The sequence below is a fragment of the Cladophialophora immunda genome (assembly GCF_000835495.1).
Source record: "Cladophialophora immunda strain CBS 83496 unplaced genomic scaffold supercont1.7, whole genome shotgun sequence".
In the NCBI taxonomy this organism is placed as follows: Eukaryota; Fungi; Ascomycota; class Eurotiomycetes; order Chaetothyriales; family Herpotrichiellaceae; genus Cladophialophora; species Cladophialophora immunda.
Genome location: NW_015622547.1, coordinates 295,629 through 322,976, shown reverse-complemented (window position 1 = coordinate 322,976; position 27,348 = coordinate 295,629). Strand labels below are relative to the sequence as shown.

Below are 27,348 nucleotides of genomic sequence, written 5' to 3'. Positions count from 1 at the left end.
TTGTTTGTCGATCGAAGCGACCATCGCCTCAAAGTTGTTTTCGGAGGAGTTCTTGTTCCTGTGGTACTTCTCCAGTATTCGATTAAAAACACTCTTCAACGTTCTGCCAGTCGCAATCTGAGACCTGTGCCTCTTGTCTTTCTATATCGGGCTGGTGAGAACTCGCTTGGTTTCTGCCATTGCCAACCGCCTGTTCGTTAGACTGAGACGTCATTTGGATGGCTTGGGAAATGAAAGCTGTACATGCCGTGGGAGCTAGCAGGTGTAGTACTCATATGAGTGTGAGCCAGCACTTCCAGACGATAGCAGGAGAAGTTTATATCTGAGCGCGCCATTACTGAATGCGCAAGGCTCAACGCTGCTAGGAACGAGGTGCAAAAACACCGCCACGCCTGGTAAAGTTCACGCGCATCATCCTCGAATGAGGGTTCGTAGTGCACCATGAGCAAGTGAAAGAGTAACAGCGGATGAGAGGTGCAAGACTTTCCCTGGAACAAGAAACCTACGACGAACCGACTCACAGTGAACACCCTTTGACACTACAGTATTTCCACCATCTCATATTCTTTTGGAACATCTATTCGGGGTATCTATCTGTTGAAGAAGCTGATGAAGCTTCTGCGATTGTCCGTTGAAGGACGTGTCTCTCCATGTGATCTCTGATCGGAGATCTTCTCGCACCAGCACTCTCGAAACAAAGGACTCAAAGCACCCCATTATTTCAAGGGTCTTGACTTCGTCCCAAACTTTTCCTGCCTCATCAATTCTCGTCCCAAGGTCGTTGAGTTTCGTGCATAATTCCATTTGGACAAGGAGGTCAATAGGACCATGCCGCTGGACTCTCCACTTTCTATGCGTTGAGCATTAGAACACCTTCTCTCCCGAAATATGACCCCGGACGCCAATAAAGATGCAATCATTCACAAGACAATGAGGCAGCCCTCGACAAACATCAAACCGTCTAGTAGCGGTAGATATCAGACTTGAAAGGACCTTCGACAGTCAATCCCAAGTACTCTGCCTGGACAGGGGTCAACTTGGTCAACTTGGCGTTGACATGCTCCAAGTGGAGCAGTGCGACCTGTTCGTCCAAGATCTTGGGAAGAACGTAGACGCCAATCTCCTTCTTGCCGCTCTTTCCAAACTCGACGTATTTCTTGCCAAACGCTTCGTCTTCGGCCTTGTACAGCATGATCTGAGCCAGAACTTGGTTGGAGAAGGAGCAGGACATGACAAAGGAAGAGTGGCCGGTGGCACAGCCCAGGTTCACGAGACGACCCTCTGCGAGCAGGATGATGTGGCGTCCACTGGCCATCGTGTAGCGATCAACCTGAGGCTTGATGTTTTGGACGGACTTGGCATTCTTCTTGAGCCACGCAACATCGATTTCAATATCAAAGTGTCCAATGTTGCAGACGATGGCGTCGTTGCGCATCGCCTCAAAGTGCTTTCCAACAATGATATCACGGCAGCCGGTGGTGGTGACGAAGATCTGGCCCTGCGAAGCGGCATCGTCCATGGTGACAACCTGATAACCGGAGACGGCGGCCTGGAGGGCGTTGATAGGATCCACCTCGGTGACGAGGACACGGGCACCCATGCTGTGCAGAGCCTGAGCGCAGCCTTTCCCAACATCACCGAAGCCGGCCACGACGGCAATCTTGCCGGCAATCATGACATCGGTGGCACGCTTGATGCCGTCAACGAGGGATTCCCTGCACCCATAAAGGTTGTCGAACTTGGATTTTGTGACGCTGTCGTTGACGTTGATGGCGGGGACCAGGAGTTTCTTGCCCTTCAGCATGCGGTAGAGGTGATGGACTCCAGTTGTCGTCTCTTCTGACACGCCATAGCAGTCTTTCAGCATCTCGGGGTATTTGTTGTGGACCAGGGCGGTCAAATCACCACCATCGTCGAGAATGAGATTCAGCGTTTTCCCTGAAGGGAAGGCCTTTAGCTGTTGTTCCAGACACCATTCGTATTCTTCTTCAGTCTCGCCCTTCCATGCGAAGACAGGAGTGCCTCCAGCTGCAATAGCTGCCGCGGCGTGATCTTGAGTAGAGAAGATGTTGCAGGAGGACCAAGTGACCTCAGCACCGAGAGCTTTGAGGGTTTCGATGAGGACGGCGGTCTGGATGGTCATGTGGAGGCAGCCTGCAATTCGGGCCCCGGCAAGAGGTTGGTCTGCAGCATATTTCTTTCTGATTGCCATCAGACCTGGCATCTCAATTTCTGCGAGGTCGATCTCACGTCGACCAAAGGCCGCCAACGAGATGTCGGCGACCTTGAACTTCTGGGCTGGAGCACCACTCATGATGTCGGTGTCGATGGGAGTCGGAGGGATAAGGAGAGCGAGAGTCAATGAGGTTACTGGGTGGTGGTGGTGGCCAGAGAAAGATGAAGTGGGTAAGGGACAGGGTGAGGGTGAATTGTCGGTGACATTTTTTCCCCCTCGCCCTGCAAAAATCTAAACTGCGGAAAAGGCGCCTCCGACACAGCGCACTTCCATCCCACCTCCCACCAACACCCACCAATCACCCGTCAACCTCTGCATCGTGGGGTAGAGGACAGTCCGGCAAGATTTCAACTGCCGCAGCTTGCTCAGAGATAGGATTTCTGCTCCCCGTCTGGGTGGGATGCTTAGCGACCATTGGTGGTGCCAGCCAGCAGCAGCCAACAGCCAGCCAAAGATGGGCACGATCACGGCATCAGTCCATCTGCATGAGATCCCTCGCCATATATAATGGATTGACTCCCTCCTGATGTCGATGGACGCTATCACTCTCCTCTTTATCTGTCTTACGGGCGACCATCATGTGCCTAATGGTGGGCTATCTGGTCCTCTTGCCGCTATCGGTGAGTTTGCTGATAACTCGAGGCCCCCGTGATTTTTTGCCTCGATTAGGAAACGAAATGGCATTGTCCTCTGGCGCTCTGGTCGTGTCTGCAGCTGGCACCATGTTCCGCTCTTCCAGGCGTGCCGTTTGTCAGGGCTTGTTTCGCCTGAGCTGTGGGCGAGAAGAAGCTGCCCAAGGGGCACGAGTCTTGCGGCAGGGAACGGCAATGCGCTGTGCTGAACACGTGGAAGTCAGCCAGGACTGCTGCTGGAGTCTTGCGCGGCAACATGCATCCCACTGCAGACGGGCTCTAGTAAGTGAATGGGCCTCCGCCTGATTCTTCTGACCGCCATATACTCCTCAGTTCAGAATCTGATGTTTGTGTTCTTCCTGCTCTGGATCCTTGGAATCTACACTCAGTTCACGGCGGTGGTTCCTTCCTTTGCCATAAGCCTCAATTGCGTGATCAGTTCCGCATTTCACACAATACCACCCCCAGGACAGGTTCCAACCTGCAGTTATTTTTTCAACCTCCCTACGTTGGCTCATCCTATCCTGCTACGTCTACCACGATATCGTTGTTCTTTCGTTCAAAAGCATCCGCAGTTCAGTGAAGAAAGTTCTGAGTCAGTTCCAAATGGCAGCCACCCGGCCTGGACAACAGCCGCAGACGAATGGGAACAGCAATATGAGCGTGCATGGTTCCCGTGCCCCGGGCAAGATTCACGGGGTCCCTGCTGAAATTGCTGTCGAGCATCATTCGAGTCAAACAGACGTCGAAATCGACCCGGAATCCGCTCGGTGGCTAACAGTTTCACCATATCTTGAGCCAGAGCATCTCTTGGATCTGAACAGTGTCGACACTCCACATCGTCTTCTCGCTCTTGCATCGACACAGCTAGAACCGGCTTCAGGAAAGTATGCCATAGTCCCATACGAAGACGCATTCGACTGGAGCAGTCTCATGGCAACATTGAAGTCATTAGCAGCCAAAGAGGGATATAGATGGACACGGCAAGAGTTCTACGTCGTCGAGTTCAGATCGAAACTCAAGAAGAACATTGCCGTTGATCTCTTGTTCAAATTGGACAAACAATCCCACGTTGAAGCTACCCAGAGTGGAGGGCTTCTGAAATACTGGTACGGGGTGCCTGACACGGATAGGAGAAACCTGGCAACCTGTGAGTAAGCCCGACGAGCTTTCAAGACAGAAAGGTTAATCATCCCCTAGGCTTCTGGCGGAATAAGGAAGACGCAGTCAACGGTGGCCGAGGGCCATGGCACAAACAAGCACGGGCGGCTATTTCCAGCATGTATGAGGAGATTGATGTGAAAGGGCTGCGCTTCACGATCGAAGACGACGTGGCAAGCTGGGGATTTTCACCGTATGCTTGATGCTGGAAGTTTCCAGTGATCTGTCTGCGGTAATCTCGAAAAAGGAGAGCTGGGCAGATTCAAAATTGAGATTGACTCTTCAGGAAGCGGTGGTTGTTGGTTTCAGAGCGTCGGCGTAGCAGCGTTCAGGTCGTTCAGGGTCAAGGCTCCGGTCATCACCTGTGGGACATAGATTGCTTGAATGACAATTCCTCATGACCGTGCGTGGTCACATTATGACAAGCCATCCCTAGGAACAGAAGACATTGAAGGAAAAGAGAACATGTAGTTGAGGAAGCGGTAAGATCCTAACACGAAAGCTGTCTATTGCCCAGTCTCCCTTTTCCTCTTTGGGACTAGTTCTGCCCTGCGATTGACGAGCTTGCTTTTCAAACCTCGTCGTTCAATCCAAAGCTCCAGCAAGTCCCGAGCTCGTCTTGACTCTCCGCTCTCAGACTTCAGTCTTTTCCTCTGCCGATCCAACTTTCGCATCGTCCCTCCCGCCGGCAAGATGATGTCCTCCAAGCTGATGCGGCCAGCTTTCGCCGCTGCCCGTCGCACAGTCCCTAGAACAGCTGTCCGAACATACGCTGCTCCCGCCGCCGTAGACACGAAGCCTCCAGTACCTTTGTTTGGACTCGACGGGACTTACGCAAATGCTCTGGTATGATCAGTCAGTTGTTTTTCCGCAAGAATGGGAGTTTGAACCTGGGCGCAGTTGTGGAGAATCACGACTTCAATGAATGGCAGATGATCAGGGATTGCATGGACGTCTCGTCGAGGGAATCTCAAGCTGACACTTGCATGCTCAATAGTATACGGCGGCTGCCAAACAAGGCTCCTTGGAGCCGACGGCCAAAGCTCTCAGCAGTCTAGAACAGATCTTCAAGACAGATGCCAAACTCCCCCAAATTCTCGCCGCTCCCACCCTCTCCGAAACCGATAAGTCACAGATCATTGCGGAACTGGAAAAGCACACCGGAGCATCGGATAAATCCAACACCGTCAAGAATTTTCTGCAAACGCTGGCGGAGAACAACCGGTTGGGTCTGCTCGAGGGAGTGTGCGAAAAGTTCGGCACCCTGATGAGCGCCGCAAGAGGAGAGGTAGAATTGGTTGTGACAAGCGCCTCGGTATGTGCACGTAACGCATCTTGCACATGATCCCGCAGTCTGGGCCCAGACCTGAACCTGGAAGCACCGTTGCACTCATAGAAACTAACTTTGCTGAACAACAGAAACTTGACGATAAACTCCTTCGCCGCCTCGAAGCTGCCATTGCCAAATCCGAATATAGCCAAGGCAAGAAGCTAAAGGTCGTCACGAAAGTCAACCCGGATATTCTCGGCGGGCTGGTGGTGGAGATTGGCGAGCGAACGATTGACCTCAGCGTTTCAAGCAAGATTGCCAAGTTGAACAAGATGCTCACCGAGACTGTGTAAAATTATCCTGCATCATTGAGACTTCCGGAAGCATGGACTTGACTGGTGAGGAGGTCACGCTTTGGGGTGAGCACGGTAGCACCTTTTTGAAGGTGAGAACCAGAGACACTAGACAGGCTGTAGGGTGGTCATGTATATAACCAATCCAGTTCTTTCGTCCTGACCACATCGACCAGCTTTCAGCTTCTGATCTATTCAAGGATTTGCCAAGGCCTCTCTTTATTCGTGCGACACCAACGACTTGGCCTCGGTGCTTGAACTCGTCGATTCCTCCAGGCATCCTGCATCTCCTTTGAGTCTCAAGGCCGGTGGCATTATCGAGCCAGCACAGACAAACAGGGGAGAGAACACTGTACAGCGTCACTGGAACTGGCTCTGCAGGGAGCATCCAACACGGGTCTTCAGCGGGCGTATGAGCATTTCCTCCATTGGAAAATGAGGTGCTGGGACGACTACAACCAGACCTGATCACAACCCTCAATTAGCCCAGGAACCGATCTCAGCCCTTCAGCGCAAAGGATGCCGTGTCTGTCAGTGGCAAGCAAGGTGCACCACTAGACTGGACATGCTCACAGCAACCTACAATTCCAAATCTTCGCGAAGCAGGCCCAGAAAAATGGGAGACGGCTGACTATGAATACCCTTGATAAGCCCTATTGGTAACAACGAGCTCCCAGCTCTGGAGCTCAGCCTCTATCCGCATACTTGAGACACCGGTTCTGAAGGCTGCCATAACGTCTCCCGGTTCCGAGCCTCAAGAGTGCGCTAGACAGACAGGAGAGACACCCCTCCAGAGGACGCGGAGCACAGTTATGCTTCCACAGGTCCTATATAAGCGGGTGCATCCCGAGTCCAATTCCATATCGCCTCCGACGAGCTCGACGAAAGGTTGCACCGCACCAGGGACGCCTTAGTCGGCGGCCAAGCAGATTTGGCCCCCTCGAGATCGGGCTGCCTGATCGCCAATTAGCCAGGGGTTGGTGTGATACAGCTGCGTCCCACCCTAGCCGTTTGATTAGGTACACTCCCCCGTGTGGGTGTAACAGATCGTCCGTGCCTGGAGACAGAGACCAAGCAGAGCTGGAGGTACGTGAAACAATTCCAGGCCCTAACGAGGCCGAACTCTTCATGGATTTGTCGACACGGCCTTCGCCCAGCGGCTCGCCATGGCATGCGCCCAGTTGCAGATTCAGCCTAACGATCGAATGGCCACCATCCAGGCAGGCCCCTACATCTGGCGTCCCTGCTCTACATAAGAACCTCGATCTATTCATCTCTTGATGCTCTAGAGCAAGCCAGCGGTCGAGTCTGCTTTTCATTCTATGATGAGCAAGGCCTGAGCTTGGGGCGAGAGAACGGCAGCCTCATTGTGGGAAGAACATCGCTCCACTATGGCTTCTCAAGCCTCTGCGCCGCTGCTACGGCAAAGCGACGACGGCGACACCTTGACGACGGAAATTCAAGAACGGGAGAATCGGTCCAAGGAAGGCGCTGGAGAATCGCGAGAGAGTCAAATTCCACAGACCCAGACCACGGAAGCACAACCACTCGACGGACCTTCTCAAAGACTCGAAGGAGCAATTGCCGACATAGTTTGGGCTCTTACGTGCCTCAGCCTCCCTATGCTTGTGTTGACAGCCATCTTCGTCGGCCTCGTCTACGTTTATGAGGTTTCCAGGACTCCCGAGGCTTCTGAGAACTTGGTAGGAATTTCGTCCGTGCGAGACAACTCGGCATACTACGTCGACTTTAATGCGACGCGACTAATCACGGTTTCGTCTTGGACAAGCACTGCCACGTCGCTCACGGCTGCGTTTTTCATGGTTCTGATCTCCTATCCCCTTGCGAAGGACTATATCAGGAGATCGAACTCGGAAGGGGTCGACGCCCTCCCCACGGTGTATCAATTCAAGTTGATCATCGGTCTACTTGGAGGGGGGGTTGGGCCGCTCTGGTCATGGCTACAATACTGTTTCTGGAAAGGGCGAAACAGGCAGACCAGGCTTTTATGGGCGACGGTCGTGACTCTGTTGACGGCAACTGGTTTGAGGTAGAGACCATAACAGTGTGTCCGTCGAGTAAAGACACATGCGCTAACCAGGGCCGATAGCATCGCCATCCTCGCCGTCGATTCATGGCTCCATATCACCACTTCTACAGTGAGCTTGGACACGCTCTCACCACCCGCTTCCACGCCCGTCGCAAGCTACGGTCGTGGCCTCGTCCCGCTCTGTTATAACCAAACCTGGACAGCCGGGGATATCAACCAGTGCATAGGCGGCTTGCAGCTGCCCGGGTCCATTCACTTTGACAGTGCTTCAGAGGCGACACGGACCTCGATGAACCTCTCCACGATCAACGCCGTGTTGAGCAGTACGATCGACGACAAGTATTTCGCCTTCCTCACTTCGGCACAACGCGATGCCAATCTCGATTTTCGGACCAAGACGTACGCCATGAGCACCACATGTTCTCCCGCCAGCACAGCTTGCCACCTTCAACAGATCCAATGGTGCAGTCATGAAAGCGGCTGTCCCCTCGGAGAAGTCCAGTGGACGCTGGGGATGACCTACAATTGCAGCGCCAGTCTATACGGGGACCTCAACAACAACACCGGCTTCGCGTTCACGTTGAACGGCAGCTCGTACGCGACCACCAGCAACATCGGCTTCTTCCTCCAGATGTTCCGTCAGCAAGGATATGCGGACCCGATCGGGACGGCGGATCAGCAGGTGGCGACCCCGAATCCGTTCTTCTTCGCGGCTGGTGCTCGGGTGGCCACTTCAGACGCACTGGCTCGGGATCCTGAGGCCGTCGAGGACGACGACCAGTACAACTACGCCTTCATCTTTCAGTGTACCGCGACGATCTACGAGCTAGAGTATGCATCCATCGACGGCAACGTCGTGGGCGGCAACTACACCGTGGCGAATGACACCCTGTCCAACAACATGGGCTGGGCGCTCCTCGAGGCCCGCGCCCTGGCCCAGAACTCGCTCGAGGCCGCCTTCTTCAGCGGCGCCCAACAGTCCAACACGTCCCAGGCGTTCGCGGACTACTTCGCGCAGCAGTTCAGCAGGTCCGCGCTGAGCATGATCGCGGGCATCACGGCGGGGAGGCTGAACGCGGCGGAGCAGACGCGACAGAGCCGCCTCGTCGCCCGTCTCCCGAAAGCCCCCTTCTTCGCCCTGATCACCGTGAATCTGCTGTACGCGCTGATGGGCATGGTGCTCGCCGGCGTCGCATTGGCAAGTCAGCCCCGGAAGACGCGCGAGATGCAGGCCCGGCTCAGCGTCGCCGGGCTGGTGGCTGCCCTGCTGGAGCCGGATCCGGGTCGTCGCAGCAGCGGCAGCACAAGCTGTGCGTCTTGCTCCAAACGCGGCGGCCGCGGCGGGATCGAGACCGTCTTTGCCGAGTACTACAACGACGGCGGGCCGCGCGACGAAGACAGTCGAGTCATGCTCGTGGCCTCCGGGCCCGGAAATCGCGTCTTTGAGAAGATCTCGGTGCAGAGCGCCCCTGGTTGACCGCGACAAGTACACACCCCGGGCGTCTCGTGGCGGTGGAGGCCAGTCGCTGGGCCACGCTGCTGCTGATGCGAGCTGGTCGCCGGGAGGAAGGTCCCAAGAAGGGCTGCAGCAGGCGGCGACGGTGCACGGTGTTGTCCCCTCGGCTGTGCCAGGGGGAGAAGATAACGAGGCCTCTGCGCGGACTCAAAACGCATCATCACGCATTACGGAGAGTGCGGACATTGGATGAGATGAGGCCGGTGTCTCTCAGACCCTCACAAGGCTGTTCCCACCAGCTTCTATCTAAACAATTAATGGCGCATGGACCTTGTCATTGCGGGCAAGACATCTAGGAAGGAAGATACCAGCCCTGACACCGGACAAGGCTGAGCGTGTTTGCATGTCTCGGTACCTATAAAAACGGTACGAGCTTGGGAAGAAAGAAGGGCTGAGTCTTCTCGTATTAATCCGTAATTACCTGCTCAAGTGATATTCTATCCATGCTCGCTGTGTATGTATACTCCATCGACAAAAGCTCAAACTCTGCGGATCTAGTCTAGAGCGCTATGCCACGCCGTCTGAGTCTCTATTATGATTATCGTAGTCTTGCGCACCGTCAATGGCTCTCATCGGAAACTCGCCTAGTCCAACTGCGCCTCAAACTCGTCCTCGTACACCGCAGTGCTCTCATCCGTCTTGATCTTGGTCAACTGCTCGCTGACATATTTGTCATAATGACTGTCCGCAATGCTCTTTCTGCGTTCTTTCTCGAGTTTGTCCTCCTCTCCCCACGCGTCTGAATCCGTTGCCGTGGTTTCCGCCCCTTCGAAATAGGAGTTGGGAGCATCCACGTCGTGGATCACAGCCGGGGTCGCATTGCCTCTACTGGAGTGGTCGCCGTTGGCGACGGAGACAAATGAGCCCCGGTTGCCAATCGAACGCGAAGTCGACGATCGCCGCATCGGGTTGGGGGTGTCAACGAAGGTGCCTTTCCTGCTGAGTCCTCTTGAAAGAGTGTCATCAAAGTAGTGCGCCGCCGCCGTGGAGGGTGTGCGCGGAGTCTGCGGTAGACGACAGTTGATCCCTGTATCGTGGATCATTTTGGCCATCAGCCCGGTCCACCCGCACTGGTGGCTCGCACCGAGACCACGTCCAGTGTCACCATCGAAGAACTCAAAGAACCAGAGGTAGTCTTTCCAATGTGGGTCGAAATCGAGGGTATCATTACCTGCGTTGATGGCACGACGCCCTTCGCTGTCTCGCACCATGAGATGCTGAAGTCGGTGCTGGATCTCTTCGGCAACGTGGCCGAGATGCATATATTCGCCTGAGCCAGTGGGACACTCGATCTGGAGGGAGGTGCCATAGAACATGTAGAACCTCAGGAGTGACTCGACTAGCAGGAAATTCACAGCAATCCAGATTGGACCACGCCAGTTCGAGTTGCCACCGAAGAGGCCAGAGTCAGAGTCACCTGGCACGTAGCTAACCTTGAACTGTTGGCCGTTGACATCCATGCTGACGGGATTCTTCTCGTGGTACTTGGACAAGCTGCGGATTCCGTGCTCAGAGAGGAATTCTGTTTCGTCGAGCATCCTCTGCAAGATCTTCTCTAGTCGCTCCTTGCTGACTAGAGACAGAAGGAGACGCTCGTCTTTGCCTCTCTTGCGCATGGAGGCAATATTTCGCTCTGCAACGTCGTGGCGGTTCTCAATGAACCAATCCATTCGCCGCTTGAAATTGGGAAACTTGTTGATCAGCTCCGGCTCCAAGGTCAGAACCGCATATAGTGGGATGAGGCCAACGAGAGACCGTACGCGCATTTGCTGGGTCCATGGTCCGCCCCAAGAGATGGCATCGTAGTAGAATCCGTCCTCTTCGTTCCACAAACTCTTCTCTTTGCCTCCAGCACGGAAGGTCATGGCGTCCGCAATCAGAAGAAAGTGCTCGAAGAACTTGGAGGCAATGTCCTCGTATGTTCGTCTATGCTTGGCAAGTTCCAGCGCGATGTTCAACATGCATAGGCAGTAGAATGCCATCCAACCTGTGCTGTCGGCTTGCTCGAGAACCCCTCCAGTAGGTAAAGGCTCGGAACGGTTGAATAGACCAATGTTGTCAAGGCCCAGAAACCCGCCTTCGAACACGTTTTTGCCCTCATAGTCCTTGCGATTGACCCACCAGGTAAAGTTAAGGAGTAGTTTCTGGAAAACGCGTTCGAGGAAGTCTAGATCTTGTCTTCCGTACATTTTTCGTTCAATCTTGAATGTCCGGAAGACGGACCATGCGTGCACAGGAGGGTTGACGTCGCCAAAGTTCCATTCATAGGCGGGGAGCTGCCCATTCGGGTGCATGTACCATTCGCGGGTGAACAAATCGAGCTGCTTCTTTGCGAATTCTGGATCGACCATTGCAAGTGGGATACAGTGGAAAGCTGAATCCCAAGCTGCGAAAAACGGATACTCCCAGGAATCCGGCATTGAAAGGATGTCGTCGAGGTACATGTGCTTCCAATGCTGATTGCGGATATTCTTGCGGTTCTCCGGAGGAGGTGGCATATTAGGGTCGCCGTTCGCCCACTGATCCCATATGAAGTAGTAGTGCTGTTTGCACCAGAGCATGCCGGCAAGGGCCTGGCGCTGGATATTCCTCAAATCTTCAGCCATAGGAAGAGGGCTGATTCTGTAGTAGAATTCGTCGGCTTCTTGCCGTCGTTGTTCCATGATGTCGTCCAGAAGCTCTTCGTTAAGGTAGCCGTCGTATTTGCGCGACAATCGGAATCTGACAACAGCACACTCCCCAGGAGGGACCCCGTCACCTTGACCAAAGTCATACCAAGCCGCGCATTTAGTGCCCGAGCAGCGAGGATTGATGGCTCCTTTCTCTTCATCGACAATCCACCGGTGGAAAGCGTCCTTGACGTACGGTTGCTTGTTCTTGACCCCATAGAGCTTTTGGAGGTTGGTATCATTTTCCGTGAACATGAGTTGTGGATGGACATCATCGGCGGTTGGACCACAGCCAGGTGATGGAGACAACTGGAAGAAGCGGTGACCGAGCTTGTAGTGTTTGGACTGCGCGGTCATGGGTCCCACCATGCGAATGTTGGGTTTGAGCTTTTCAGGCTCGCGACCCCAAGACCAAGTGTTCCTGAACCACATGTGAGGGATGATATGCAAAGGTGCCGGTTCCGGGCCACGGTTGTAGGCCGTCACTCGAAACAGCAACTCTTCAGGGTCGTCGGTCTCTTTTGCGGTCTCGATGAAGATGTCAAAGTAGCGATTGTCCTTGAAAGCGTCCGAGTCGATTATGTTGAACTCCCGCTCAAGCTTACCACGTTTCGCATTTTCCTGGATCAATTGTTCATACGGAAACCGCCTTTGAGGGAGCTTGTAGAGGTATTTCATGTACGCTGAGAAGAAGTCAGCTTATTGCTGCTCGAGTTTGCGGCAGTCCGACTCACAATGTGTAGGAACATTATCCAAATGGAAGTGTGCCTCCTTGAGACTTTCACCGTGATTGCCCTGGGGGTTGCTTAGGCCGAAGAGCCTCTCCTTCAAAAAGTCGTCCTTTTCATTCCAGAACGCGAAGGCGACGTTCTGGAGCCCATGAGTATCGGACACACCAGCAATGCCGTCTTCACCCCAGCGGTAGGCTCTAGATCTGGCTTGGTCGTGAGAGAAATGACTCCAGGCGTCACCATTGTCCGAGTAGTCCTCACGCACAGTTGCCCACTGCCGTTCAGCCACGTAAGGCCCCCATTTCTTCCAGTATTTCGTGCGTTCGCGATCCTCTTTCAGCCGTTTCTCTTCCTCACAGAGGTACTCATGGTGGTCAACAACAACCATCTTGGGGATCGAAGGGTTGCTGTTCCTGTTTTGGTATGCTTGGGACTGGTCAATGCAGATCAGCACATGCGGTGGAAAGGCAATGTGGAGAGAAGGGAGTGCCGCAGCTGGTAGCAATGACAGCAGGGAAGCACAGATATGAACGAAGAACGCGAGACCAGGACAACGATGGACAGAGGACCTCTAACTGCTTGAATGTCCCAGATTGATGGCAAGAGGAGCGATAGAGCTTCTGCCCTTTGAATGGAACAAAAGGACAGAAAATTTCCCAAGTCGCATGGGCGCGGTCTGTTTGGCAGCGATGACGATCGGCGAAATGGAATTCTGGATGGGAATTGGCGGTCGGTGGCATCGGTGGCCGTTGTTGGCATCCCACTCGCCCTGCTTGCCCACTGCCTGATCGTGGTTAGGTGGCTAGAATCTGGGCACAGTGGCCAGGAACCTGGACATGTCACATCGTCAGCGGCGTCCATAGCCCATCGGATTGCGGCTCTAGGGGGGCGATGATAGGCCGAGGCCCTGATCTCGCTGGGGCGCCTGCCACTCGGATGGCGGGAGGCCCAACAGAATTCCCCCTTCCAAGCACCCAGAACCTCGCCTACCACCCCACGACTCGTCGCTATCGGCGCATCTACCGATGCGTTTCGGGGCTCCTACTTGTAGTTCAGTTAACTACTGCACCCACTGTGGCTCCAGCGCTAACTGCCGGGGCCCTAGCCCCCCTGCCAGGCACTCAGACTCGTAGGACTCCCACGTGCTCTCGAGTATAACTACAGTATGCAAGAGGAAAAAGGCTCCTACTGATCAGATATCAATAACCATCATTGAATTCATGCTTTCTCTGCTGCAAATGCTACCTGGGTAACGTTTCTTCCATGCTCTGTATTTGCTCACCTGGTTCTTGAGAGCAGCTTCTTCCCCTTCGTAACAGACCCTAGCCATGTGAGTTTCGAGTCTATGCCAATGCGAATGCGAATGCGAATGGGAATGGATGTCTGAGCCTCGTGGTATTCCCAAAGCTTCCCCTTCTCCACGAATGGCAACCCCATAGTTCTGATTGTGTTACACTGTTTGTATGCAACTGCGTGGTATTTCCAACTCATCCCAAGATGCAGAGCTGCAACAACCGTCATCATTTGAACAGCGCCAGAATCTCCTTCATATGCTGTTCTCGCACCTCCTGCTTGCTCAGCTGTTTGTAATTTTGATTCACCGAAACGTCGGCCAACTGCTGCTTGCGTTTCTGCAATTCCACAATCTTGCCCTCAATGCTGTTGTCGATTTGGTACCGTTTGACGAGAACAGGGCGCTTCTGTCCAATGCGATAAATTCGATCCACAGCCTGCGCCTCAGCTGCTGGGTTCCACATCGGCTCCATGATGAAGGCTCGGGATGCAGCCGTCAAATTCAGTCCTTGTCCGGCGGCCTTGATCGATGCCAACAGGATTCTGATGTTGTTGTCCGATGCGAGCGCATCCATCGACTTCTTGCGGCTGTTGAGAGACATGGTGCCATCGATGCGTACAAAAGAGTGGCCGTGATCGGTCAATGCTCTCTCGATGAGATCCAGGTGCGACGTAAATTCGGAAAAGACCACGCATTTCAAAGGAGCTTCTCCGGCGGCTTCCAATGCTTGACTATCCTGATTCATTTGCTCAATGTCTGCCAAAAGCGCTTTCGTCTTGGTATGAGGGCCGGAATATGTCTGCACGATGTCCTCTTCTTCAGGTTCGGCAATGGTGTCATCTGGCGCCACGAGTATCTCTTGAGCCGTGGATCCACTAAATCCGACGTACTGAGCAGCAATCTGGGCGGAACAGAATGGACAGGTAACGGCTTCCTTGTCCGGTACGCTGTCGAAAGACGCCTTTGCCGGATTGAAACAGTCGGCGCAGACGAGGTCGAAGCATGGGAGGATGAAGCATCGCAGCGCCTGCTCCTCGTCATCCGCTTCGGTCTTGACGACATCCTTGGTTATGCTTCGTTCACAGTTTCGGCACACATCCAGCTCAGCCTCGGTCCTCAAATTCAACGCCTCGTAGGCAGCCTTTCTCGATATGGTCGGTGGTCCGGCATCTTCGTCGACGTCAATGGCATCAGTAGCGCTAATCCCTTTCAGCAGCTTTAGATCTTTTTCTTTCAGCAACTCCCGACCATGGGCGCAAATTAGCCGTAACGTCATGATGCCACGAAGTACGTGATGCTGAACACCACTGTTCTTCTCCTTCGTACGGCTGAGTTGCTCGATTTGGACTTGAGCAATGCCTTTGAAGAAGTCGTGTAGAATTCGCTCTTCGTTTGAAAACGTCAGTTTGGCGACATAGTCTTTTCTCTCTGGGAGGTCAATCCGGTCTCGAAGCCGACGGAGCGTAAATGAGTCCACAAACACACGCAACGCTTTCAGGAAGGCCGGATCGCCCGCCTGAGCTGGCCCTCGGATGTACTGATTAAATCGACCTGCTGTATCGTATGGGTACATGCGGAGAAACCTCGTCAACGACCCCAGGTCATCTAGCCGATTCTGAATGGGTGTCCCGGTCAAGCACCAGCGGCGTTGGGCTTCTAGACTGTAGCAGGCTTGAGACTGCAGAGCCTTTTGTTCTCGGATCGTATGTGCTTCGTCGAGCACTATCCTGAACCATTTCAACTGTCTCAACGGGCTCAGTGTTACAGCAGCCTTGGAGAATTCAGATGCGACTACACCGTAAGTGGTGATGATCATCTCGTACCTTAGCAACTTGTACGGATTCTTCTCGCGGTTCGGGCCGTGATAGACGTGGTAATCCATGGTTCCAGGCTTGATGTGCTGCGCGATCTGATCCTCCCAATTTTTCACTGTGCTGGTCGGGCAGACTATCAACGTCGCCTTGGTGTTTGATAATATGATGTGTTGCATGTCCTGATTGTCGCGCACTACTTTCTCGTTTGCAAAAGATTCGGCTTCTTCCAACGTACTTGCGATGAGTGAGAGGGCCTCCAGTGTCTTTCCGAGACCCATAACATCTGCAAGGAGACCTCCAAGTACTTGTTCCGGCTCATCCTTAACGGAGAGACCAGTGACAACTTCGTGATAAGCAAAATCCCCATTTCTGCGCTGTTTCCGCCGCCAGAGTGAGGAATTCTCTGCTTCATCACTGCCAAAGGTACGTGGCTGCTCTTGTCGCAAGAGAAATGTGAGAGCTTGCTTCTGATGACTGAGTAGAGGTGTTGTAACGACAGATGGTGGCGCACTAGTCTCAACCAGCGGCCTACTGGAATTAGCGAAAGAATCAAAGAGCTTCGAGACTGCTTCTGTAGCTTCCTCGAGAGTGCGTGTGTCGGGTAAAGTCCTCGCTTGGCCTGTGAGACGCAAAGTTGGGAAGAGTGACTTATTGTGTGCATGTGGATTAACGATTGGTATCCCAGGCTCCGAAGCCATTGGGGCGCGCAGCCAGAAGTTGTTGTTGCCGAAAAGCCGCCCGACTCTATCGACGTCTCCACGTCGACCATAGACATTAACTACCATCTTGAGCTGTTCGGAGCAAGCTTTGTGCGGCCATTCGTCTGGTTTCTTGCGCCGGTTGATCAATTTCGCCTGTGTCCGAAACCCCTTCATGGTATCCATAGCTTGCGCAAGTACTGCAGCAAAGTCGGGGTGAACTCTAGCAAATGCCGTGTCCGATGGATCTTGAACGTCAATTATCATGTCCTTGGACGGTTTGCGGACGAGGGTACACTTCATAACGGGCCATTCTCGTTCGGAGTGGAAGATATTGCCAGCGACCTTCGGCTTGGGAAGGAGGTAAGCTTGTGCGACCGTCGCAATGTGGCCATAGCATACTTCTTGATCATCGAGTGACCAAGAGGAAACGATTTGGACATCGTCGTCATCGCCATCATCATCTTCATCGTTTGTGAGATCAACTAGGCTTTTCTTTGTTACTTCGGGTGCCTGGTCGGGATCTGGTCGCATATATTCACCGACGATTCCGTTACCGCGGCGATGAGAGGAAATACCCAATTTTGGTGTTTGCTCGCGTTGGTCCTCAGCAGTCAGTTTCACCTTTTTGCGGGGGTTGCTGATCCGATCTTCGACGCCATAGATACTTTCGAGCATGGATTTTTGGGCACTGTCCTTGTCTCCAGTTTCTCCTTTGAGGAACGTAGTAGATTTAAGAGGCTGACGAGATCTCCCGGGGTCGAGAAGGGATCTATGATCATATGCGTTGGGCAGCTTTGGGACGTTGTTAAACGAGTTTGAAGGAGACATTGAGTGCGATGTTGTAGAGCCTGTTTTCTGAGGAGACTGTGGCCCTTCAGAGGAAGACTGATCGCCGAGAGGGGTACGGCGGCCTGGACCTCCTGAGTGCGAAGAAGAGTCAGTTTGTCACTGGCGCAAGGAAATTTTGGGCTGGGATTTTATTTGAGTTCGTGCGCTTCAAACTTGACAGCATATTTCTTCAGCCCCGATATGCCCCCAACTCTTTGTTTCCCTAAACCAAGAGCGCAGGAAGCATTGGTCAAAGGGTTATGAGCATCTCTTGTGTGCAAACTCAGGCAGCCAACTTTGCTTTGGTCAAGGCCTGCTGCAGGTTTGGACCGACGATAGGAAAACAAGGGCGGGGTTTCATTCTCACCTGACATCTTAGACATTTTCTTCATCGACTTTGGGTCCAACAAAAGATGAGCGTTGCTCGCCATGTTGTGCTTGTTCGCCTTCACGCTTGAGAGGCGCGTCACCCCTACATGAGACTTGTGACTGTAGATCGGTTGAGGTGAAGACGGTGGCAAACCATGTTGCGGCCACAATCACAAATTATGCTCGCATGAGTGAGCGCCAAAAGAAAATGGGACGCCGGCTGAATGGACGGACTGCACAAGTCTAAAGCAGCACAAGACGCTGGCTTGAAAGAAGCATGGCAAAGGGATGGAGTGATGGAGGGAGTTTTATCAGGTTCTGTGATCCAAGACGCGCTCGGACCAACACGGCTGCAGCCTTGCGCTAAAATAACAATGCAGTCGGCGAGGCTGAGGCCTAAATCTGGGGTCATGTCTGTAGCCAATCTGTCCAGCAGCCACTAAGGACGTGCTGAAAAACAAAGAAACGCTATGAACAATGCGATAAGCCTTGATGATGCCGTGTTATTTCCTCCCAAAACGTTGAATATGCGTCTGCGACTTCCTAGCCCCGAGCACCGATTTATTGAACGCCTCTGAGCTGACTGTCATAGTATCGTCTCTCCTCTTGAGATTTCATTTGAGTCGTCATCTGGGGCGCGCGGGCCCACCATCCAATCTTCGAGGGCTAACCACTCACTCCAGGTTCTCTCGGCAGCGTCGATCTCGGCGTCGGTAGGGTCAAACAACGGCCGCATGAAGGGGACCGTCTCCAAGGGTAGCATGTCATAGTCTCTTTTGACCGATGCCCATCCGCCACTTTTGGCGGCAAAGAGGTAGTTCCGCCTTTCTTGCTCTCGTTGTGGCCCGATGCCCGCCCGCCAGTCGTCACCAAAAAAGCCGTGCAAGACTTGGGGCACATCCATACCAGTGACCACCAGACGTCGCAGATACGGAATGAGGGACACGGCGGAGGCGGCGGCTGCTGCTTCGGACGAAGAAGGTCTCACCGGATCCCTATCCAGCCTGGCCTTCCCACTCCGAGATCCGGACGTGCTGTAGACTGGGTGCGGCTGGCGCTGAAACGGGAGCAGAATGTTGATGAAGGATGCAAATGCCTGGACGAGCGGCTCGTGCTGAGCGTGATCTATAAAATAGCGCTGACAGCTTTGGTATTTGGGGAACCATGAGATGATGTCGAACTGAAACCCCCCTCCTCCACGTCTGCCTTGGCTTCCGGCTTCCGAGGGGCTGCTGATGCCTGTAAACGCTGCATCCCGAACAGATCTCGGTGCGCTGAAGTTACTTTCGGACGAAGACGACGAGAAGGCCATGTTGGCTAGCAACCCCCAAGAATGGTGCCAAATGCGCCGTCAAAATCGAGGGCGTTCGGGAAAGGTGAAGAGAGGCACGCAAGTCTCCCGCCCACGATCAGTCGTTGATGAAGTGGCATCAGGCTTAATCTCATGCGTATCCAATGAGCGCATCATGAGATACGCAGTGTTAAAACATCAGACAACGACAAGGTTGACACGTTCGACGGAACTATGCCTCCATGCTACGTGCCGAGACCTCAGGGTGTTGACATGCGGAAACGGGGGAGCGGTGAAGACGCCCAAGAACCAGCTGAAATGGGACGGGAACTGTGCTCCGGGTCGGTTGAACGGCGGAGTTTCTCTTCTCACCAGGTTGGGTTCCGAGAGACAGTGGAATCAAGCAGAGCGGCAGCCACCAAAAGGCTTTTGTTCTCCAGGGCGAGTTGAAGCTGTGCTCTTAGCAGACGAAAATTTGGCGCGTTGGGAATATGGGCATGGAGGGCGTTTGGCGTGTGTTTGGACGGGGAGGGTCGGGATCGGCATCAATACGAGAGCCTCGTGGGCCACTGCACCAACCGTTAAAGAGGCTTCTCCCACTGCCCACGGCGCACGACACCAGGACCAACTCCCGGCCGTCCGTGCGAGACGAATCACATCCCCACCAGATCCCACCGACCCTGCTTGAGCATCTTAAGTAATCTCCTTGTCGGCAATTGATTCCGCCACCAGTTGGTGACAAGCCGCCGCCTTCTGCCTCGCCCTGGTCAGACTCACAGTTCCATTCTATCTACAAAGAAAGAGAGGGGATACATACACAGCACCGTCGATGGCGCCCAACAGCTTCTCATTGTCCACCCGCCTCCCTCTACCCAATGGCCTCTCGATTCCCCAGATACACTTGGGCGTGTACTTGATGTCAAACCGAGAAGCTTCGCAGGCGGTCAAATGGGCCCTGGAAGCGGGCTATCGCGGAGTCGACAGTGCTCAGATGTACCGAAATGAACGAGCCTGCGGTCAGGCCATCTTATCCTTCCTCAATGACAAGTCCAGCAACACCGCGGGCCTGACCCGGGAGGACATCTTCTTCACCTCTAAGTTGGCGACAAACACTAACTATGACGCTGCTCGCCGCTCCATTAGACAATCAGTGGAAGCAAGTGGCCTAGGTTATATTGACTTGTTCCTTCTTCACAGCCCCTACGGCGGGAAAACCGCTCGCCTCTCTAGTTGGAGAGCTGTTGAAGATGCCATCCAGGACGGCGAAATCAAGCTTGGAGGCGTCAGTAATTTCGGGACCAAGCATTTGGACGAGCTTGTCGCCGCGAAGCCGCGCATCATGCCCTGTGTCAATCAGATCGAAGTCCACCGTGAGTCGACCCTGTCCCAGATATCCAGTGACCAATGATCCAGATAAGAGGTGGATGTTGCCGGGATACCTGACTGGACACAATGATGAGTGACCACGCTAACGGGTCTCGTGAATTCAGCATTCAATACGCGAACAGACATTGTCGAAACGTGTCGCAAGTATGGAATTCTGGTCGAGGCCTACGCTCCTCTTGCAAGAGCCCTTCGCATGAAGCACCCGACTATTGTATCGCTGTCTAAGAAATACCAATGCACGCCTGCGCAACTGATGGTCAGGTGGAGTCTCCAACACGGCTATATTCCACTGCCTAAAAGCGTATCTCGAGACCGAATCAAGGCAAATGGTGATGTTGGCCATTTTGAGATATCCAGCGACGACATGCAGAGCATGGACGGGTTAGACGAATACTTGGTGACTGACTGGGATCCGGTCGACGCAGACTAAAGTCTAGCTTGCAGTTGTACGGATGACCAAGCGCCATTTCAACTGGAGGGGCACCTAAGCGGGCGCGGGTTCTTACCATTCCAAGCAAAGTCCCGGGTGGCATCCATTTGAACACTGCATATCTATCCAGGTGGTTCCTGTCAGGTGACACCACAATAGCCAACAGAACCACGAACGATATCCTTCCCAGCAGCCCGGCCGACGCAGAAGCAGCAGGTAAAGCTGACCCCGCAGCTACCAGATGATGTCAACGGCGTTGTGTTGCACTGGGCTGCAGGCCCCAGGCTTCTGAGGCTCGAGCAGAGAAAAGTCACTCTTTTCCTGTGTCTTGCCACTTTGGATACCGCGGTATGATGGAAGACGGGAGGGTGTTGAAAGCAAGTTGGAGCAGCAACGGGGTCCAAAAGCTCTAGGTATCCCATGCAACGGGTGATAAAACTCGTCCAAAGTCATGTCTCAAGAGACAATCAAAAGTTCAGGGAAAGCCCCCTACCCCCCCGCATCATTGTTACAGCGAAATTTGTACTCCCTATCTCGGGCCCGAGTTTTCGCTTCGTCTGTCGAGCGAGATGACAAGTGCTGATCGATTGGAAACAGAAGCAAGACGCGCACTTGATGAACGGATGATCTTCCAGCTAAAGCACGGTATCCCTTGTCATCAGACAGCGATCCAGGGCTTATCCAAGCCCAACAGCCTAAGCATTCTGGTTTGTTCAGGGCGAAAATGTCCAGCTGGCAGAAATAAGGTTGGTCCTCCAGGCAATACGCCTTGCAAAATTGCGGCCACTTTGGAAAGCCTAGCGGGGGTAGAGAGACCAACAAAGGTGATATTATTCGGAGAACTGGGGATCTTCGGCCATGCTCGGAGCTCGAAATACCTTTCGTGTTCGATTTGTCCGTGCTTTGTCACTGGCGCATCTGAAGGTGCGCAGAGGTTTTGCAAAGGACTCGGAAAAGCTGGCCATGGAGAGATTATCCCGCGATGACTTGCCGTCCTTTTGCCACAGAGAACAGGAAAAAGCAAAACAGAAGAAGAGAAATAAAAAAAACAACGACAGTCAACAAAATAGTAGCCACCAGTGGCTGGCATGGACCTCTCGCACCGAGTCTTCTGTCACGGTCTGTCAGAAGAAAGCTTACTTCAGCGACTGGCTGTCCCGCTTTCCACGTTTCTTTCGCCCCCAGCTTTTGTCCCTCACCCGCCTCGCTTGCAAGGGCCAAGTAATACGGTGATTCTCGACCGCTCGCTCATTGTCGCCCGTGCTTAAGGATGAAGTGGCCCCTGGAAGTATTCCTTTGTCTCGGCCTCAATAAGCCCGGGAAGAGGATCGGAGAAAAGAGAGTGCTTACGGTCAAATTTCAACTGCCGTTGGCTGGAAGGATCCTGAGGGCTCCGGTATATCAGTCAGTTCTGTCCCGAGTGCCTTGTACCTAGCAAGGACGCTCAAAGGGGGAGTGGGACTTGGATCACGATCTGCGCCCGTTGCAAGTCAAGTCGACGAGTTCCTTGCCTGTGCCGCAAGCTAGGATCGCCACCGAGACGCTCCCGTCGTCGAGCACCGTTCATATCGCGAAGAGCCAGGGCTGGAGTCGCGACAAGAGTCTGAGCATCCGTATAAGTACCAAGGACGAGGTATTCCGTACGCAGCCACTGTTGGGCCTCTTCGACCCGGATACCTGCGTCTCGCTGCGAGGAAGGTGGTCACTGTGGGTGGCTGGCAATTTTCTACGCCTCAATCAGAGCGCAGGCACGCCGTCTGTCGGCCTCTGGGCTTTTGCTGAGTCAGGCTGCAAACCCCCCTGGTCTCTTCATTCGATTATCTTTGGTTGGGCGGCAGCCGTTACATTAGGTGCAGGGGTGGCGTTTGGTGGAAGGGGGGTTGCTTGTCGTGGGACACCGCAAAGGCCAAGTTACCACTGGATGCCCATCGACAATTTGATCTTCGCCGGGGATTAGTTTCCTCCTCGTGAACTTGGGATTTTCTCACTGGTTGCTCTGGACCCCGTGAGGCGTGGCTAATTGCTGCCTTAGTCATGAAAGTACGAGTGTAGTGTACCATGAGGGTGCCATGTACCGGCCCATCTCGCCCAGTTGGCGTCTGGTTTCTCCAAACCGTGTCGAGTCCTGTAGGCCTTGGAAATTCAGTGTACCCGATACCGTGTACCGAGTATCTCCCCGATCACTTCGGCCTCTGCCAGCGCGGACAGCCTCCACCTCCAATCCCACGCCCGATTGAATTCTGTCGAGTCCCCGGACCTCCTTACAAGGTGCCCTGGTTCATGGGTCGGAAAACAGCTGGACGGTTGGGTACGCAGAAATAGTGACTGGAGGTTGGAGGTACCAGCTGCCACTGGTGGCCGCCCGCAGATGGCACCCATTGGCCCAGGGGCCTGGCCATGGGGTGTCGGCCCAAACCATCCCCCCCCTCTACCAGCACGGCAGACCGAGTACCCAAAACGGGCTCGCGCCCTAGACAGGGGCCTTTAACTAAATCAACTAGGCGTGCTAGGCCACTAGGCTGGCCTGGTGCCCCTCCACGCCCGGCCACGGGCATCTCCCATTGTGCAACAGCGCCAATTCGGGATGCCCCAACTGCCCTCCCAGAGTCAAGACTTGCCCTGCAGATTCCCTTGCGCGATCGCCCTCAAATCCTTCCACCTCGTCGTCAGTTTCACCACGGTCCCCTTCTCCCCAATTCCCAATCCCTTGGGAACTTATTCCTCTCCATATTGTCTCCTGAAAGTCTATTCACACCTACTCTCGTACCCTGTAGAGAGCAAAGAAGAGCTACAAAAAGCTCCCTTCAGCTGTTGCCCACCCCGCCAACCTGAAAGATTGACCGTTTCTGCTTCCCATCCACCCACGATTCTCCGAACTCGCAACGATGCATCTTCCACCGACGGTTCGTTGAATACTCCCAACTGCGCCTCTGTGGTCCTCCCCGTGAAACGCCTGCGTACCATTGCCACTCTGCTGTCTCCTCCACCCTCTCTGCGGTCATCTCCACTGCGACTCTACGCATGTGCATTCGGTCGGCCATTGTCCTGATCTAGTCCCCTTTCCCAGAGGATATCTGAATCTCGTCGCCACGGCTGGCAACGGGGAGTTCTAGCTCCGCTGCCTGTAAGATACAAGAGGAGGAACGCATTTGCGGGGACGTTGCAGGACACAACTTCGAGATATTCCACCATCAACTCTATATTCACAGTCCTGAACCAGTTGTATCATGGACTTCTCGTATTTCACCTCAGCCCCGCAGCCATATCAGTTCTTTGGCTTGCCTCACACACCCTCCACCACTCAAACAAGTCATCTGGACGAGTTCAGGACCGCTCCCTCGACTGTGAGCTGCTCCTGGTACACGAGATTTCTACAGAAGGTGGCTAATCGTGCTGTAGGATCAATATGACGCTGCTTTCGCGGCGTTTCAGCAAAGCTTCCATTATGACCCTGCCACTTTCCTCGCCCAGCCGCACCAATCATCCACCCAATCTCCACCCATCCAAGGCCGTCATGACTCGATGGTATCTATGCCAGAAGTCGACATGACCAGTCTTAACGCACCCGCAACAGACTTGACCCCCGACGAGCCGACAGTAGCAAGAAGTAGCAGCGAAGAGAAGGATACGTTGACGCCTCAGCAAAGTCGCAGGAAGGCACAAAACAGAGCCGCGTAAGACCACTGAAATCTAGAACTTTGAAGGAGTAATATTATTCTAACCCTGACTCTCAGCCAACGAGCGTTTCGAGAGCGGAAGGAGAAGCACGTGAAAGACCTCGAGGCCAAGCTGACGAGCCTGCAACACCAGTCCGTCACCCTGAACGGCGAAAACGAGCGGCTGCGGCGCGAGCTCGCGAAAATTGCAACCGAGAATGAGATTCTGCGTGCTACATCTGGTGCGGCATCGAATGGTCCGACACCCTTTATGGAAGAGCGAGATGAGCTGGTCGGCCCGCTGGGGTACGTCCCCACTGATCGACATTCGAAAGACCGCTCGCCAGCCAGCAGCAGTGGTTCATCCTTCGACATCGGTTCCAAATACGCCCACTTTGGCACGTTAAGGACCATCACGGTGGACAACGACACCGGAGAACCTCTGCTTGGGGCTGGCGCCACCTGGGACTACATCCAAGCCCACGAGCTCTTTCGCAAGGGGCTTGTGGATGTCGGCGACGTCTGCGAGCGTTTAAAAAAGATGGCGAGATGTGACGGCCAAGGGCCAATATTCCTCGAGAGTGACGTCCGGCAGGCCATTGCGGAGAGCGCCGTCGCCGGAGGGCGCGACGAGCTGATATGAGGCTATCTCGTCGCCCGCTGCACCACAATTGGTGCCTCACCTCTCCCCAATTTCCCCACCACCTTTTGTTTGAACCTTCTATGACCAAGCGTTGGCGCCCAGGAGTATTGGTTATTATGATCTCAAGCGAAATGGAAGCATTTGGAGGAATTCTGTCAGCGTGATATGTGCGATCTGTTCAACTGTCCAGATATGTACGAGACGGCATGCTTACTACCTGAAGGCGCACCTGTCGAACTTTCCTGGGTGGCGAGGACCCTTTATCACGAGTAATGCTGCAATCCCCGCAGCTCTCTCGGCATGCAGCTCTGCCAGGGTCGGGAATGTGCATGCATCTCTCCTCAGCCCTTTTACTCCGCTGGATCGAACTGTTTCTGACAAATGGGCCTTGGCTACGTTATGTCAGCTGAACCTTTCCACGTGTGCCACGCCTTTGCGCGCTGACGCAAATACATATAAGTTTAGGACCCTGCCGCGGGCCTGCGATACTCCTTCTTTCTGGAGGTACATGAAGATCCTCGACAGATACATACGTGTTCTGCTGGATCTGAATACCTTAGATGTGGGAGCCTCCAAAACTTCAAAAACATCAGAACGTTGCCTTGTGTGGTCAAGACGCCCTTGTCTGGGTACATGCAGGATACAAACTATCAATCATTGGCTGGTCAGGCAACGATTGCGCCTTTCTGAGTTCCTCCGCATCTGGGATCCATGGTTAGGGCTGCATATCTTCCCTGAGTTGACACTGGTCATCCACAGCAGCGACACCGGCGTCCGGCACATTGGGTGACATCGTTTGGCATGACCGGACCTGGCCCTTGATGACCGAGACCGCTATAAGAGGTTTCCAGCCTCATGGGCGTAGCGGTGCTGAATGCTGCAAGTTGTGCAGAGCCAGCCGTCTTCTGGGAGTTGTTGGGCAACCCATAGTGGTATTGTCAAACAGATGGCCCTTTGCAACGAAGCACATTCGTGAATTGCCACAGAGATGCCCACATAGCCATCCCGCCTTAGCCCATGGCCATGGTTTATACTCAACAGCATCGCTGGAGATGAAGGCTGCAAATCAATCAATCCCCAAAAAAATTCACTCTATTAATCCCAATCATCATCGTCCTCGTTTTCTTGACCGTTTTTGTTCTCGTCTTCGTCGTCATCCTTTCGTCTAAGTCGCATGTCGTTCTCCGTGACCGCGCCGACCTCAACCAGAAGTCGCTCCAGGTCTCTCAGGCCCGTTCTCACGCCGTTGAGCTGCGCCAGGGTCACGATCTGGCGCTTGATATCGCCGTCCTTGTAGACCAAAATGGTCGGCGTGTTCTTCTCGGGGTAGCCCTCGATGCACAGGTCCGCGCGCATCTCGCAGAACTTGACGTCCCCGTACTTGCGGGCCGCCTGCCTCCAGAGCTCGGACAACACCCGCGACTCGACGTTGGTGCCGAGCGACGACGTCAGATTGACCAACACAAACGCCCGGGCCGACTCCTCGGTCACGTCGCGCGCGTAGTCCGGCTTCTGGAGCGGGAACACCTGCCCGTACAGCGCGCGTTGCTGCAGGCGCGCCATCTCCGCGAGCCGCTTCTGGCGGTACGTCGCCAGGAAGGCCTCGTCCTCCTCGTCCTCGAGCGCGGCCAGCTCGTCCAGGTCCTTGTCCTCCAGCCGGTTCTCGTGCGCCCTCTTCACGGCCTCGAGCAGCGCTTCTTGGATGATGGGTTCCGGGTCCGGTTCTTTTTCCGGGATGATGCCGTGTTTGCGAAGAATGTCGTTCCTGTATGTTTGCATCGCACAGAAGAGCATGTTAGGACAACCACCAAAAAAAAAAAAAAAACACAAAACCACAATAGGGCAAATACATCTACGGAGAGTTGACGACGAGGGGAGAAACGAACCATTCTGTATCCGCGTTGGGATCATCGACGGGGACGTTCACGGGCATATCCATTGTGAAAATCAAGGGGGGTCAAGAATAAGACCAGAAAGGGCGGAAGAGTGGAAGGGAAATGTCTCTGGAGGAAGGCAATCGCCAGAAGTAATGCCTGGTAATAGTAATGGCGAAGTTTCGATTCTCATCAGCGGCCTTCCAAGTGGCGTGAAGGCTGAATGCCCCACCAGCCACAGTGTGGCGCCTAATTGTGGCTGTCGCTCACTCACGTGCAACTCACCCCCCTCCCCCCCCCGGGAGACTTGCCGCTTTTACGACCACCACATAGGTAGCTAACCTCGAGCCTGACAGGACTCTCTCTTCTGGATACGAGGTTATACTTGATGAAAACAGGACAAGAGGAGTTCCCTCGGTGGGCAGTAACCAGCGAGTCAAGAAA

At 54.0% G+C, this 27,348-nt stretch overlaps 10 protein-coding genes across 12 annotated transcripts; 5 read left to right on the top strand and 5 right to left on the bottom strand.

Moving 5' to 3' along the window:
• Window positions 1-544: 544 nt before the first annotated feature.
• On the bottom strand, window positions 545-2,448 carry PV07_10940 (adenosylhomocysteinase). Its single transcript, XM_016398319.1, has one exon. It carries the CDS (start codon window positions 2,312-2,314, stop codon window positions 962-964), a length of 1,353 nt encoding a protein of 450 aa, XP_016242881.1. The 5' UTR covers window positions 2,315-2,448; the 3' UTR covers window positions 545-961.
• A 329-nt stretch (window positions 2,449-2,777) lies between these two features.
• PV07_10939 (uncharacterized protein) lies at window positions 2,778-4,450 on the top strand. Its single transcript, XM_016398318.1, has 2 exons — window positions 2,778-4,018; window positions 4,069-4,450. Exons 1-2 carry the CDS (start codon window positions 3,475-3,477, stop codon window positions 4,230-4,232), a joined length of 708 nt encoding a protein of 235 aa, XP_016242880.1. The 5' UTR covers window positions 2,778-3,474; the 3' UTR covers window positions 4,233-4,450.
• A 178-nt stretch (window positions 4,451-4,628) lies between these two features.
• PV07_10938 (ATP synthase F1, delta subunit) lies at window positions 4,629-5,863 on the top strand. The gene is made up of 3 exons (XM_016398317.1): window positions 4,629-4,875; window positions 5,027-5,344; window positions 5,449-5,863. Exons 1-3 carry the CDS (start codon window positions 4,723-4,725, stop codon window positions 5,650-5,652), a joined length of 675 nt encoding a protein of 224 aa, XP_016242879.1. The 5' UTR covers window positions 4,629-4,722; the 3' UTR covers window positions 5,653-5,863.
• A 1,070-nt stretch (window positions 5,864-6,933) lies between these two features.
• On the top strand, window positions 6,934-9,671 carry PV07_10937 (uncharacterized protein). The gene is made up of 2 exons (XM_016398316.1): window positions 6,934-7,702; window positions 7,763-9,671. Exons 1-2 carry the CDS (start codon window positions 7,044-7,046, stop codon window positions 9,177-9,179), a joined length of 2,076 nt encoding a protein of 691 aa, XP_016242878.1. The 5' UTR covers window positions 6,934-7,043; the 3' UTR covers window positions 9,180-9,671.
• PV07_10936 (uncharacterized protein) lies at window positions 9,609-13,303 on the bottom strand. The gene is made up of 2 exons (XM_016398315.1): window positions 12,622-13,303; window positions 9,609-12,570 (listed from the first exon to the last, which is right to left on the bottom strand). The coding sequence occupies exons 1-2, from the start codon at window positions 13,004-13,006 to the stop codon at window positions 9,803-9,805; spliced, it is 3,153 nt and encodes a 1,050-aa protein (XP_016242877.1). The 5' UTR covers window positions 13,007-13,303; the 3' UTR covers window positions 9,609-9,802.
• A 506-nt stretch (window positions 13,304-13,809) lies between these two features.
• On the bottom strand, window positions 13,810-17,910 carry PV07_10935 (uncharacterized protein). The gene is made up of 2 exons (XM_016398314.1): window positions 17,623-17,910; window positions 13,810-17,347 (listed from the first exon to the last, which is right to left on the bottom strand). Exons 1-2 carry the CDS (start codon window positions 17,684-17,686, stop codon window positions 14,139-14,141), a joined length of 3,273 nt encoding a protein of 1,090 aa, XP_016242876.1. The 5' UTR covers window positions 17,687-17,910; the 3' UTR covers window positions 13,810-14,138.
• Window positions 17,911-17,925: 15 nt separating this feature from the next.
• Window positions 17,926-19,437, bottom strand: PV07_10934 (uncharacterized protein). The gene has a single exon (XM_016398313.1). The coding sequence runs from the start codon at window positions 18,934-18,936 to the stop codon at window positions 18,211-18,213; it is 726 nt and encodes a 241-aa protein (XP_016242875.1). The 5' UTR covers window positions 18,937-19,437; the 3' UTR covers window positions 17,926-18,210.
• Window positions 19,438-19,689: 252 nt separating this feature from the next.
• PV07_10933 lies at window positions 19,690-22,809 on the top strand. 2 transcript variants are annotated; one of them, XM_016398312.1, is made up of 3 exons: window positions 19,690-20,285; window positions 20,406-21,204; window positions 21,329-22,809. In XM_016398312.1, exons 1-2 carry the CDS (start codon window positions 19,745-19,747, stop codon window positions 20,729-20,731), a joined length of 867 nt encoding a protein of 288 aa, XP_016242874.1. In that variant the 5' UTR covers window positions 19,690-19,744; the 3' UTR covers window positions 20,732-21,204; window positions 21,329-22,809. The 2 variants fall into 2 exon arrangements, with proteins under 2 accessions (XP_016242874.1, XP_016242873.1); XM_016398311.1 differs by having other exon boundaries at window positions 20,406-22,809.
• Window positions 22,810-23,406: 597 nt separating this feature from the next.
• Window positions 23,407-26,141, top strand: PV07_10932. Of its 2 annotated transcripts, XM_016398310.1 has the most exons (4): window positions 23,407-24,075; window positions 24,131-24,405; window positions 24,466-25,197; window positions 25,254-26,141. In XM_016398310.1, exons 1-3 carry the CDS (start codon window positions 23,959-23,961, stop codon window positions 25,028-25,030), a joined length of 957 nt encoding a protein of 318 aa, XP_016242872.1. In that variant the 5' UTR covers window positions 23,407-23,958; the 3' UTR covers window positions 25,031-25,197; window positions 25,254-26,141. The 2 variants fall into 2 exon arrangements, with proteins under 2 accessions (XP_016242872.1, XP_016242871.1); XM_016398309.1 differs by having other exon boundaries at window positions 24,466-26,141.
• On the bottom strand, window positions 25,585-27,057 carry PV07_10931 (uncharacterized protein). Its single transcript, XM_016398308.1, has 2 exons — window positions 26,917-27,057; window positions 25,585-26,795 (listed from the first exon to the last, which is right to left on the bottom strand). Exons 1-2 carry the CDS (start codon window positions 26,967-26,969, stop codon window positions 26,126-26,128), a joined length of 723 nt encoding a protein of 240 aa, XP_016242870.1. The 5' UTR covers window positions 26,970-27,057; the 3' UTR covers window positions 25,585-26,125.
• Between the last annotated feature and the right edge of the window lie 291 nt (window positions 27,058-27,348).